The 12423-nt window shown below is 41.2% G+C and overlaps 1 protein-coding gene across 5 annotated transcripts in view; it reads right to left on the bottom strand.

Moving 5' to 3' along the window:
* Positions 1–5254: 5254 nt before the first annotated feature.
* Positions 5255–12423, bottom strand: part of LOC125465967 (uncharacterized) — an 82462-nt gene continuing 75293 nt past the window's right edge. For all 5 annotated transcript variants that reach the window (XM_059638516.1, XM_059638515.1, XM_059638513.1 and 2 more), the window contains one exon: positions 5255–7492. In XM_059638516.1, the coding sequence (XP_059494499.1) occupies positions 6100–7492 (1393 nt within the window). In that variant the 3' untranslated portion in view covers positions 5255–6099. The remainder of the gene's footprint in view (positions 7493–12423) is intronic.

A 12423-nucleotide genomic window follows, 5' to 3' on the forward strand; every position in this document is an offset into this window, starting at 1 on the left:
ATGCAGATAAAAGAGGCATAAATTCATTGTGGCAGTTAAAGAACTTCATTTCAATGTACAAAAAAACTCAAAGTAAAAGATTGGTTTCAGTAAATGTAATATAACTCAGAAAAGTACAGCACAGGAACAGGCCATTTGGCACATGATAAAAACCAAAAGAACTGCAGATGCTGTCCTGAGGAAGGGTCCCCAGACCCGAAACATTAACTCTGTGTTCTCCTTCACAGATGCTGCCAGACCTGCTGAGCTTTTCCAGCAGCTTTGTTTTCATTCTGCCCATGATGTTGTACTGAAGATGATGCCAAAATAAAGTAACCCCTTCTCGCTGCCCTTGGTCATATCCCTCCATTCCTTGCATATTCACGTGCGTATCTGAAAGCCCCGATCATATCTGCCTCCACCATTACCCCTGGCAGCGCGCTCTAGATACCTACCACTGTGTAAAATAAAAACTTGCCCCTCATATCTCCTCTTAACTTACCCTCTCTTGCCTTAAATGCATGCCCCCTAGTATTAGACATTTCAACTCTGGGGAAGTAAAGATTCTAATTGTCAACCTATTTATGCATCTCATAATTTTATAGAATTCTATCAAATTTCTCAGCCTTTCACGCTCCAGAGAAAATAACCCTAGTTTTTCCTAACCTTTGCTTACGGCGCACTACCTCTAATCCAGGTAAACTTCCTCTTCACCTTCTCCAGAGCCTCCACATCCTTCAATGTAATGTGGTGACCAGAACTGAATGCAATACTCTAAGTGCAGCCTAATCAAAGTCTTATAAAACAGCAACATGACATCCTGACTCCCGTATTCAGTGCTCTAACCAATAAAGGCAAGCATACCATACATCTTCTTTATCACCCTTTCTACTTGTTTGGCCACTTTCAGGGAGCTATGGATTTGAATTCCAAGATCACGCTATACATCAGTGCTGTTCAGAGTCCTGCCGCTAACTATACTTCTCCTTAATGTTTGATCTCCCAAAGTGTAGCACCCCACACTTGCCATTCTGCCACTTTACCAACAGTGGGAAGACCATCCATCCCAAGGAGTCTAGCAGCCAATTTAAAAATGTCTAGGGCCAATTATGGCGCATTTCACCATGATGTTTGCCAAAGGCAGGGTGAACCTGCATTAGAGAGAACAATTTTAGCAGCACCCCTGCCTCCCAAGACTGGTGATATATTGGCCTAAGCATTATCCACATTGGCATTTAATTTCTAGTAATTAATTCCACTTCAAGCATTTAACTTAAGCTATCTGACTTTCAAGCAGCATATTTATAAAACAAAGGTGCCAAAATCCTTTGTGATCTTTTCTGGTAAAGTACAAGTTCAGGTGTTCAAATAAACAGCAGTCCTTGAACTTGAATCATCAAATGTAATTTCATTGCAGCATCTCTCCAACACTTTGAATGATTTAACAATTTAGAGGTTGAAGAAATTTACCAAGTTTTGGAGACAGCATCCTCCAAACCCACAGCCTCGTCCATCCGGAAGGACAAGGGTAGCAAATTCTTGGGAACACCACCTCCTACAAATTTCACTTCAAATTACTCACCATCCTGACCTGGAAATATATCACAATTCCTTCAGAGTCATCAAGTTAAACTTATGGCATTCCCTCCCTAACTTTGGTTGTCTATCTGCAGCATGTAGACTGCAGCAGTTCAAGAAGGCAGCTCACCACCATCTTCTTGAGGGCAATAAATGCTGCCCATCTTACTTCATGACGGCTTTGGTTTAGACATGGACAAGAGAGCTCAATTCCAGAGGTGAGGCAAGAGTAATTGCCTGTGACATCAAAATTTCATTTCATTGACCGACTGGAATCAATGGGAATCAGGAAATCTGGTGTTTGGGATCATACCTGGCACAAAGGAAGTTGGTTGTGGCTGTTGGAGGTAAGTCTTTACAGATCCATAACATCTGTACATGAGTTCCTCAGGGTATGCCCTAGGACTGACTGTCTTTAGCTACTTCATCATCAGTGATCTTCCCTTCGTCATAATATCAAAATTGGGGGTATTGATTGATAACTGCATAATATTCAGCAGCTAGTTGGGACTCCTCAAAGACCAAAACAATTCATGTCCAATTGCAGCAAGACCTGGACAATGTTGGGCTGACAAATGGCAAATAATATTCACACCACACAGTGATAGGCAATAGCCATCTCCAACAAAAGACAATCCAGCCATCAGCCCTTGGTATTCAATGGCAATGCGATCAGTGAATTCTTCATCAACCACATCCTAGAGTTTACTAATGACCAGAAACTGAACTGGACTAGTCATATAAATTTGGCAGTGATTAACTAAGCCCCTAAAGTCTGTCCATCGTTTATGTGGCACAAGTCAGGAGTCTGATGGAGTACTGGATATCAAAGTGTGAAGGTGGATGAACACAGCAGGCCAAGCAGCATCTTAGGAGCACAAAAGCTGACGTTTTGGTCCTAGACCCTTCAACAGTCTGATGAAGGGTCTAGGCCCAAAACGTCAGCTTTTGTGCTCTGAAGATGCTGCTTGGCCTGCTGTGTTCATCCACCTTCACATTTTGTTATCTCGGATTCTCTAACATCTGCAGTTTCCATTATGTCTGAAGGACTACTCCCGATTTGCCTAAATGAATGCAGCTCCAACAACATGCAAGGGTTCAACACCCATCGAGGACAAAGCAACACATCCACAAACATTCAGTCCCTCTCAGTAGCAGCAACCAATTACAAGATGCATGCGGAATCTCACCAAGGCTCCTTTAGACAGCACCTGTCATACCCACAACCACTACCATAGAAGGGCAAGGGCAGCAGATACATGGGAACACCACCCATCTCCAAATTGCTCACCATTCTGACTTGGAAATACATTGGTTTCTTCACTGTCGCTACATCAAAAATCCTGGAACTCCCTCCTGAAGGGCATTGTCAAAGAACAAAGAAAATTACAGCACAGGAACAGGCCCTTCGGCCCTCCAAGACTGTTCCAATCCCTATCGCCTATTTTCCAAGGATCTATATCCCTTTGCTCCCTGCCCGTTCATGTAGCTGTCTAGATACCTCTCAAATGTTGCTATCGTGCCCGCCTCTACCACCTCTGCTGGCAATGTGTTCCAGGTACCCACCACCCTCTGCGTAAAGAACTTTCCACACATATCTCCCTTAAACCTTTCCCCTCTCACCTTGAAATTGTGACCCCTAGTAATTGAGTCCCCCACTCTGGGGAAAAAGCTTCTTGCTATCCACCCTGTCTATACCTCTCATGATTTTATAGACCTTGATCAGGTTGCCCTCCTAACCTCTGTCTTTCTAATGTTAATAATGCTCATCTACTCAACCGGTCTTCATAGCTAGCACCCTCCATACCAGGCAACATCCTGGTGAACCTCCTCTGCACCGTCTCCAAAGCATCCACATCCTTTTGTTAATGTGGTGACCAGAACTGTATGCAGTACTCCAAATGTGGTCAAACCAAAGTCCTATACAACTGTAACATGACCTGCCAACTCTTGAACTCAATACCCCGTCCAAGGAATGAAAGGATGCCATATGCCTTCTTGACCACTCTATCAACCTGCATTGCCACCTTCAGGGTACAATGGACCTGAACACCCAGATCTCTCGCTGCGTCAACTTTCCTCAGAGCTGTTCCATTTGCCATATAGTTCACTCTTGAATTGGATGTTCCAAAATGCATCACCTCACATTTGCATGGATCGAACTCCATCTGCCATTTCTCTGCCCATTGTCAATGTACCAACACCAAATAGACTGCAGCAATTCAAAATGGCAGCTCATCATTATCTTCTCAAGGGCAACTAGGAATGGAAAATAAATGCTGTCCAGGCCAGCAACTCCTACATTTGAGAAGAACTGTTCTAAGGAAGGGTCACTGGACCCTAAACGTTAACTCTGTTTTCTCCTTCACAGATGCTGACAGATCTGCTGAGCTTTTCCAGCAACTTTGTTTTTGTTCCTGATTTACAGCATCTGCAGTTCTCTTGGTTTTTATTTAGTATGATGGAATATCTCCATCTGAATGAGTACAGCTCTAAGAACACTCAAGAAGTTTAACAACATTCAGGACAATGCAGCTGTTTAGTTGGCCATTCCCTCCAACATCTTTAAAGTTCATTCCCTTCATCAGAGACGCATAATGAAAGCAATATTTATCAACTACAAGATATACTTTGGAAATTCATCAAAGCTTTTCCAAACCTACAGACTCGACTAATTAGAAGGATGAGAATAGCAGATACACACAAACACCTCTTGCAAGTTTCCCTCCTGACTTAGAAGTATGTCCAAGGAGCAGGAAATATTGTTCAATTCATTATTACTGGGTTAAATTCTTATAACTCTCTTCATAGCAGCACAGTTCATGGCCCTACAGCTGAACGTACAGTAACAATTCAGGAAGGCAGATGACCACCACCATCTTCAGTGTAATGAAGGATGGCAAACAATGCCCACATATCATGAATGAATAAAAGAAAACAATTTAATGAGTTCAAAATTAGTTGCAAAGGTTTTTCTGTCTTCTGAACATCAAGACTTCTTTAATTGGGAACTACTAGTGTGACATCAGCCTTTTAAATTGTTCCAGTTCTAACAAAGGTTAATTGATCAAAAATGTTCACTATCTTCTCTGTTAGGCCTGTTGGTGTATTTCTGGCATTTTCTAATTTAACTACAATCAACAGCCTTGTGTTTATTTCTGTTTTCCCTATCTCTGTAAACCTCAACTTCTATTCCTACTGTGGTTTCACAAACAACACTATTCTGTTTGCTCTATTACTGCCTTGGCTGTGCTTTTGATTACCTTGTCTGCAGATTTCCTGCATTCAAACCCTGTGTCTTTCTACCCCTTTTTTCAATTTTAACACCATCTAGTTCTTTGATTAAACTTTTGTTTCTTCACCCGTATGTCTCTATGAAGCACTTTGGAAAAATGAATTAAACAAGCTATTATTCAGTCATTGCAATTTTGTCCCTTTTATTCCACCAAGCCCATCTTTACACTTTTGCTAGTGACACAATTCCATTGCTGTTTCAAATCAACAAAGACTGGATTTTTAGTATAATAAAATGTGAGGCTGGATGAACACAGCAGGCCCAGCAGCATCTCAGGAGCACAAAAGCTGACGTTTCGGGCCTAGACCCTTCATCATTGTCTGATGAAGGGTCTAGGCCCGAAACATCAGCTTTTGTGCTCCCGAGATGCTGCTGGGCCTGATGTGTTCATCCAGCCTCACGTTTTATTATCTTGGATTCTCCAGCATCTGCAGTTCCCATTATCACTGGATTTTTAGTAACTTATTTTTCTCCATGAACTTCCAAAATGGTATTCTTGCAATGCAGACTTATGATTCAGAAACAACAGCCTTTCCTGTGTTTACTCTTGTATTCCATAACCAAGGGCCAACAATACCTTCTCTGGCAGTAATCTATTGTGAATTTCTTGTAGTTTTGTACAGTGCTTGGCTAATTCTTTCTGAACAGTGGATAAGACCATATGTTTACAGACTAAAAAAACTAATTACTTTATTTAAACAGCAGTGAACAGCAATATGAGACAATACTCAGTAAATATGAAAAGTACATATATATTTAATGATATCAATAAATGTACACTGAATAAATCTAATTAATTACCCTTCTAGTTTAATTGTAATCTCTGGCAACTAACAGCTTCTTTCACTCATGGTAAACTCAGCCCTCTCTGTCAACCCACTCAAATCATCATCTCCTTCAAGTACAGACAACAGATCAGATGTTGACAATTTGTTCACATACAAATTACAAAAGACTTCCTGTCCTTCAAATCCCTTTTGCTTTTAAAGCTTCGTTTGTCAACCATTTTTGTCCAGAAATTTAATGACCGTTTATCTTTGACAAAGATCATGCATGTTTCTTTTTAAAGATGAAACAGGTCGCACACAGTAAGAGGGTGAATATACAGGATATCTGTAACGTGATATTCACCATTTGCATGCAGGTTTGGGTGTTTTACTGTTTTTGGGTCTTAAAATTTTTTTTGGAAATAATACAATCTCTAAAACAAGGAAACAAACTAAAAATCAAATGTTCTACTCTACTACCTAGGAATCGAGGTAAGGCTTCATCATGTTAACATGGTAAATTCGAAATTTATTAAATGGTATTTCAATTGTATAATACACGTATTTTCCTGGCTCCACTACAGTATAAGGGCCTTCCCAGTGAAGCTGTGTTTTTTGTCGTTTTACAGGCTGTAGTACCAGCACTCTTTCACCCACATCATATGCCCGGGTTCCAGCATTATGGCAGTGCCAGAGATTTCGGCCATATATAGAGTGTTCCCGATCATCTGGAATATTTTCAATTAAATCAAGTAAGGCATCCCTTGCATTCAGCACATGCTCCACTATGTATTTATCTGTGCCAAAGCACTTCCCTAACCAGGCCTCTTTGATCAGAAACAAAGTCCCATATACTCGGCGCCCATATAGAAGTTCAAAGGGTGAGAACCCAGTCAAGTCCTGTGGCATCTCCCTACAGGCAAACAGAAGGTATTGCAGCTTTTCATCCCAGTCACAGGGGTTCTGCTCAGCATAGGTACGCAGTATTTGTTTCAATGTCCCATTGAACTTCTCTACCAGCTCATTTACTTGGGGATAGTATGAGTTGCTGCGGAGCTGCTTCTCTTGGCACTGCCTTTTTAGCTGCATAACCAATTGGGACATAAAATTTTCACCCTGATTGGACAGTATCTCATCTGGAAACCCAACACGTGTAAACATTACAAGCAAGGCCATGGCGACAATGTCTGCTTCCACTGAGACAAGTGCTGTTGCATCTGGATATCTGGATGCGCAATCCACCATCATCAGAATATACCTCTTTCCAGAGTTTGTTGTGAAAGGCAATGGACCCACTACATCGATGCTCACTCTTTTAAATGGTATGTTGATAGTAGGTAGTGGACGTAACCCCAGATTGCCCACATCCCCCTGTTTATGTGAATAGTGACATTTTTCACATACTTTACAATAATGAGCCACATCAATGAAAACGGATGGCCAGTAGAAATATTGCAGCGTACGGCGTCCTGTATGTTTAATGCCTTGATGTTCATAGCAAGGTATGTTGTGAGCAACCTTTAATATCTCACTACGATATATCTCAGGGACTACTACCTCCTCAAATACTTCTGAACCCTTGAAAAAGCCTTCCTTTGGACTCCATCGCCGAACCAATATCCCCTCTTTGTACAGGAATGTACCCCCAAGGTCAGTATTTGTTTTGTTGCTGGGATACATGGCCTGATATCGCACAGCTTCCAGTGAAGGGTCAGTCCTCTGAGCCTCTGCTAGTTCCATTCTGTATAAGCCTTTCAGGCTCCTCTGGACAGCTGTGTCCCATGTCAGATCTGTTCCCAGCTTCCCCTGGGAAGAAAGATCGTGGAATCCTTCCATCTTCCAGCTAGGATCACCACTCAAATGGTGGCTATACCTGTTCAAAATAAAAGGAACTGATCAGAAGAGATGTGAATAAGGGTAATTGGTGGTGGAAACACACATTTAACTTAAAAATACCAGGATTTGCGATTGAGCAATCTTCATTGCCAACAATAAAATAAAGAGAATTCATTAATAGATAATAAAATGTGAGGCTGGATGAACACAGCAGGCCAAGCAGCATCTCAGGAGCACAAAAGCTGACGTTTCGGGCCTTTGTGCTCCTGAGATGCTGCTTGGCCTGCTGTGTTCATCCAGCCTCACATTTTATTATCTTGGAATTCTCCAGCATCTGCAGTTCCCATTATCTCTGATACTAAGAGAATTCATTACTTTGATAGAGAAACCTTTCTCCCTTGGCTTCAACTGCAATACGCTATGTGAGACGCTGGTAATTTATTTCTCCTGTTCACACATACATATATTTATGGGTATTAAATATGCTTACCAATTCATTTTAGATACTGTTTCAGTACTCTAAGCTTCAACCTTGAACAAGATAGTATTGTTATATTATTCACATTCAGACCTGCTGGTTCTATTTGCAATGAAGGTGGGGATATGGCAGATACCTCCATCCACCCTAGTCTCTAAATCACTGAGGTTTGCACCTTGCTCTATGCTTTTCTGGGTGTTGTTGACCTCTCAGGTAACAGTATTGTATCAGTAGAAATGCTACATTCTTAGTCATTATCAACTGAACTTTTTCCAGTGGAGAATAGCTCTCTCATTGATTTCATCCCAGCTGTCCCACAATCAGAGCCAGGCATAATAAAATTTATGCAGAGGCAGTGGCTTGACAGCAAAACAGATGGCTTATACAATTTTAAAAATAAATATGTAGATATATCTATGCTTGAATGCATGCATTTAAACATACACACATATCTATCTTCCTCATATACAGATGATTACACTACATATGAAATAACGTTGTCACAACCTTTAAGTTGCAGCAAGTTCTAATTATAAACTTTGTGTAAATAGACATTTGCTGTAAATATTTACTACCAGTATTTTTTCCAAATTTAAATATTCAAACTATTTTAGCAAACAAGTATATCCATCATTAACTGAAAACTTGAAGTTACAAAATAAAGTTTGAAATGAAATATTTTTACTTATGTTATTTCACAGCAATGTTCCTAACCTGGTGTTTTCTAAATTCAACTACTTCCAACCTCTCTAGTGCTAGTAAGGCAAGGAAAAGGTCAGATGAATGCATGGCTAAGGAGCTGGTGAAAGGGGCAGGGTTTCAATTTCTTGGATCATTGGGATCCCTTCTGGGGCAGGGATGACTTGCACAAGACGGAGGGGTTGCACCTAAACCCGCAGGGGAACCGCTATCCTCACTTTAAACTAGAGTGATGGTGGCTGGGAACAAGAGCAGCAGGTCAACAAGTAGAGGGATTGAGAGGAAGATAGATGTTAGGACCAGCAAAATCAGAAAGGAAGGACAGGCAGAGACAGGTAAATGAACACAATGGTACAAATGGGCTGAAGTGTTTATTTCAATGCAACGAATATTAAAAGTAAGGTCAATGTACTAAGTGCATCAGCCTTATGTTGCGGCCATTATAGAGACTTGGTTGAGAGAGGGAAAGGACTGCCTGCTCGATGTTCCAGGGTTTCGTTGTTTTACAGGCGATAGAAGGTAAGGGAAAAGACGTGGAGCAGTTGTGTTACTAATCAGGGAGAATGTTACATCTGCACTCAGAGAGGATGTGCTGGGGGTCTCACCACTGAGCCAGTGTGGGTAGAGGTCAAAAATAAGACCGGTGCAATCACTCTGATAGCATTATACTATAGCCCTCCCAACAGCCAGAGAAATTGAGGAACAAATATGTGGGCTGATTATGGAAAGATGCAATATAAAACAGACTTGTCATAGTGGGTAACGTTAACTTCCCCAGTATTGACTGGGATTCCTTTATAGCAAGAGGCTTAGATAGGGTGGAATTTGTCAAGTGCATCCAAGATGGTTTCTTGAAACAGTCTGTGGATAGTCCAACTAGAGCAGGGACCATACTGTACTTTGTATTGGCTAATGAGCCTGGCCAGGTGACGACCTTTCAATGGGAAAACATTTTGGCAACAGTGATCACAACTACTTAAGTTTTAAGATATCTATGAACAAGGATAAGTCAGGGCATTTTGTGGTAAGGTACTAAATTGGGGGAAGGCAAATTACATAAGTAATAGGCAGGAGCTAGGGAGTGTTAATTAGGAGGAGCTGTTTACAGGCACATTTGACATGTGAGAACTGTTTAAAGACCTGCTGGGGAGATTTCAATACCGGCATGTTCCAGTAAGGACGAAAGATAAGAATGGCAAGATAAGGCACCCTTGGATAATGAGGGAGATTATGGATTTAATCAAAAGGGAAAAAGAAGCATACGTAAGGGTTAGGAAGCTAGAACTGGATCGGGCCCATGAAGAATACAAGGAAAGCAGGAAAGTACTCAAACAGGGAATTAGGAGAGCAAGAAGGGACAATGAAATGACCTTGGCAAGTAAGATTAAAAAGAATGCCAAGGCATTCTATAGATACGTTAAAAACAAAAAGGATAACTAGGGAGAAGATAGGATCACTCAAAGATAATGGGGGGGGACTTGTGCATGGAGGCACAGAATTGTGGGTGAGATCCTAAATGAGTACTTTGCATCGGTATTCACCCAGGCAAAGGATATGGAGGATAGTGAGATTAGTGTGGAGCATGCTAATATGCTAGGGCATTTTGAGATCAAGAAAGAAGTGGTGTTGGATCTCTTGAAGAGCATTAAAGTGGATAAGTCCCCAGGGCCCGATGATATTTACCCCAAGCTTTGAGAGAAACAAGACAGCGAAGATTGCAGGGGCTTTAACCAAGATGTTTATATCCCTGCTAGCCATTGGAGAGGCCCTGGAGGACTGGCGAGTAGTTCATCTGTTCAAGAAGGAAAATAGGAATAATCCAGCAAATTACTCCCGTGAATCTCATATTGGTGGCAGGAAGCTATTGGAGAGAATTCTTAGGGGTAGGATTTACACACATTTGAAAAAGCATGATCTAATTATGGACAGTTAGCATGGCTTTGTGCAGGGAAGAATATTCGAGAAGGTGGTGAAGATGATCGATGAGGGTAGAGCAGTGGATGTTGTTTACATGGATTTTAGTAAGGCTTTAGACAAGGTCCCTCATGGTAGACTCATCCAATAGCTCATCAGAAGATTAAAACACATGGGATCCATGGAGATTTGACAGCGTGGATTCAGAATTGGCTTACCCATAGAAGACACAGGGTAGTGGTGGAAGGGTGTTTTTCAGGCTGGAGGTCCAAGACTAGTGATATTCTACAGGGATGTGTACAGGGAACTCTACTGTTTGTGATATATATAAATGACTTAAATGAAAATGTAGACAGTGGATTAGTAAGATTGGAAGCGACACAAAGATCGGGGGGATTGTGGACAGTGTTGAAGATGGTCAAAGGATTCAGTGGGATATAGATCATTTGCAGGTATTGGTGGAGAAATGGCAGCTGGAGTTTAATCTGGGCGAGTGCAAGGTGTTGCACTTTGGGAGATCAAACGTACAGAAAAGTATACAATTAGTGGCAGGACTTTAGCATTGGTGTACAGAAGGATCTTGTGGTTTAAGTCCATAGCTCTCTGAAAGTAAGTCAATAGGGTGGTAAAGAAAGCATATGGTCAGGGAATTGAATACAAGAGTCAGAATGTCATGATGCAGCTTTATAAGACTTTGGTTAGGTCACATTTAGAGTATTGCGTTTAATTCTGGTCACCACATTACAAGAAGGATGTGGAGGTTTTGGAGAGGGTGAAGAAGAGGTTTATCAGGAGGTTTGGAGGGTATGAGCTAAAAGGGAGAGGCTAAAAAACTTAGGTTGTTTTCTCGAGTGGCACAGGCGGAGGGTAGACTTGATAGAAGTCTATAATATCATGAGATGCATCAATAGGGTTGACGGTCAGAATCTTTTTCCCCAGAGTTGAAATGTCTGATATTAGGGGGCATGCATTTAAGGTTGGGGGGGGGGTGCGAGGAGTTCAAAGGAGACATGAGGGGCAAGTTTTTTTTTTACACAGAAACTGGTAGGAGTCTGGAACGCACTGCCAGGGGTGGTGGTGGAGGCAGATACAATAGGGGCATTTAAGGGACTTTTAGATAAGCACATAAACACGCAAGGAATGGAGGGATATGGACCAATGGTAGGCAGAAGGGATTTGTTTCATTTGGCACCATGTTCAGCACAACATCATGGTCCGAAGGGCCCATTCCTGGCTGTACAGTTCTATGTTCTATCAACACTGACCTGGGAGTACTTCCTGACTAGACCAGCAATACTTAGCTGAAGGAAGATCCTATATAATTTTCCTGACTGAATCTGTGGCATTTACATCTGTTGGATGATAGACATTTTTATCTTCAGTACAAAAGCTGTTTGTGTATTTTCCAGAATATTTAAATAAAAGTGAGAACACAAATTTAAACATCAGTATTCAGATAAAATTTCTATTTACTGTGGTTTACAACAAAGGATAGAGAAATTGAATTTGGAAGCTACCAATAATCTTGGTAGATTATTTACTCAGTGTTGGAATAAAAAATTTAACTTCAGCAAAAATGTTGAGTAGAAGAGAAAGGTAATAAAAGGAATAGAAAGATAGAGGAATGGAGGAAGGAAGGCAAAGGGAAGGGCTGTGAGGAGAGAGAGAGAGAGAGACAGGCAAACGCAAATAGTGTTCTCCCACACAGTGAGAGAAGTGGATTGATAGATATATTTCCAAAACCCAAATCACAAACACCAGATTTAATGTTTACAAAAATCTATGTAAAACACATACTACCTATATAACAAACCAGTGCTGTCATCGTGGAAAGGTCATATCCCATTGCTGCCAAATTTCATCCTTTATACCTCCAT

Source organism: Stegostoma tigrinum, chromosome 30 (genome assembly GCF_030684315.1).
Source record: "Stegostoma tigrinum isolate sSteTig4 chromosome 30, sSteTig4.hap1, whole genome shotgun sequence".
In the NCBI taxonomy this organism is placed as follows: Eukaryota; Metazoa; Chordata; class Chondrichthyes; order Orectolobiformes; family Stegostomatidae; genus Stegostoma; species Stegostoma tigrinum.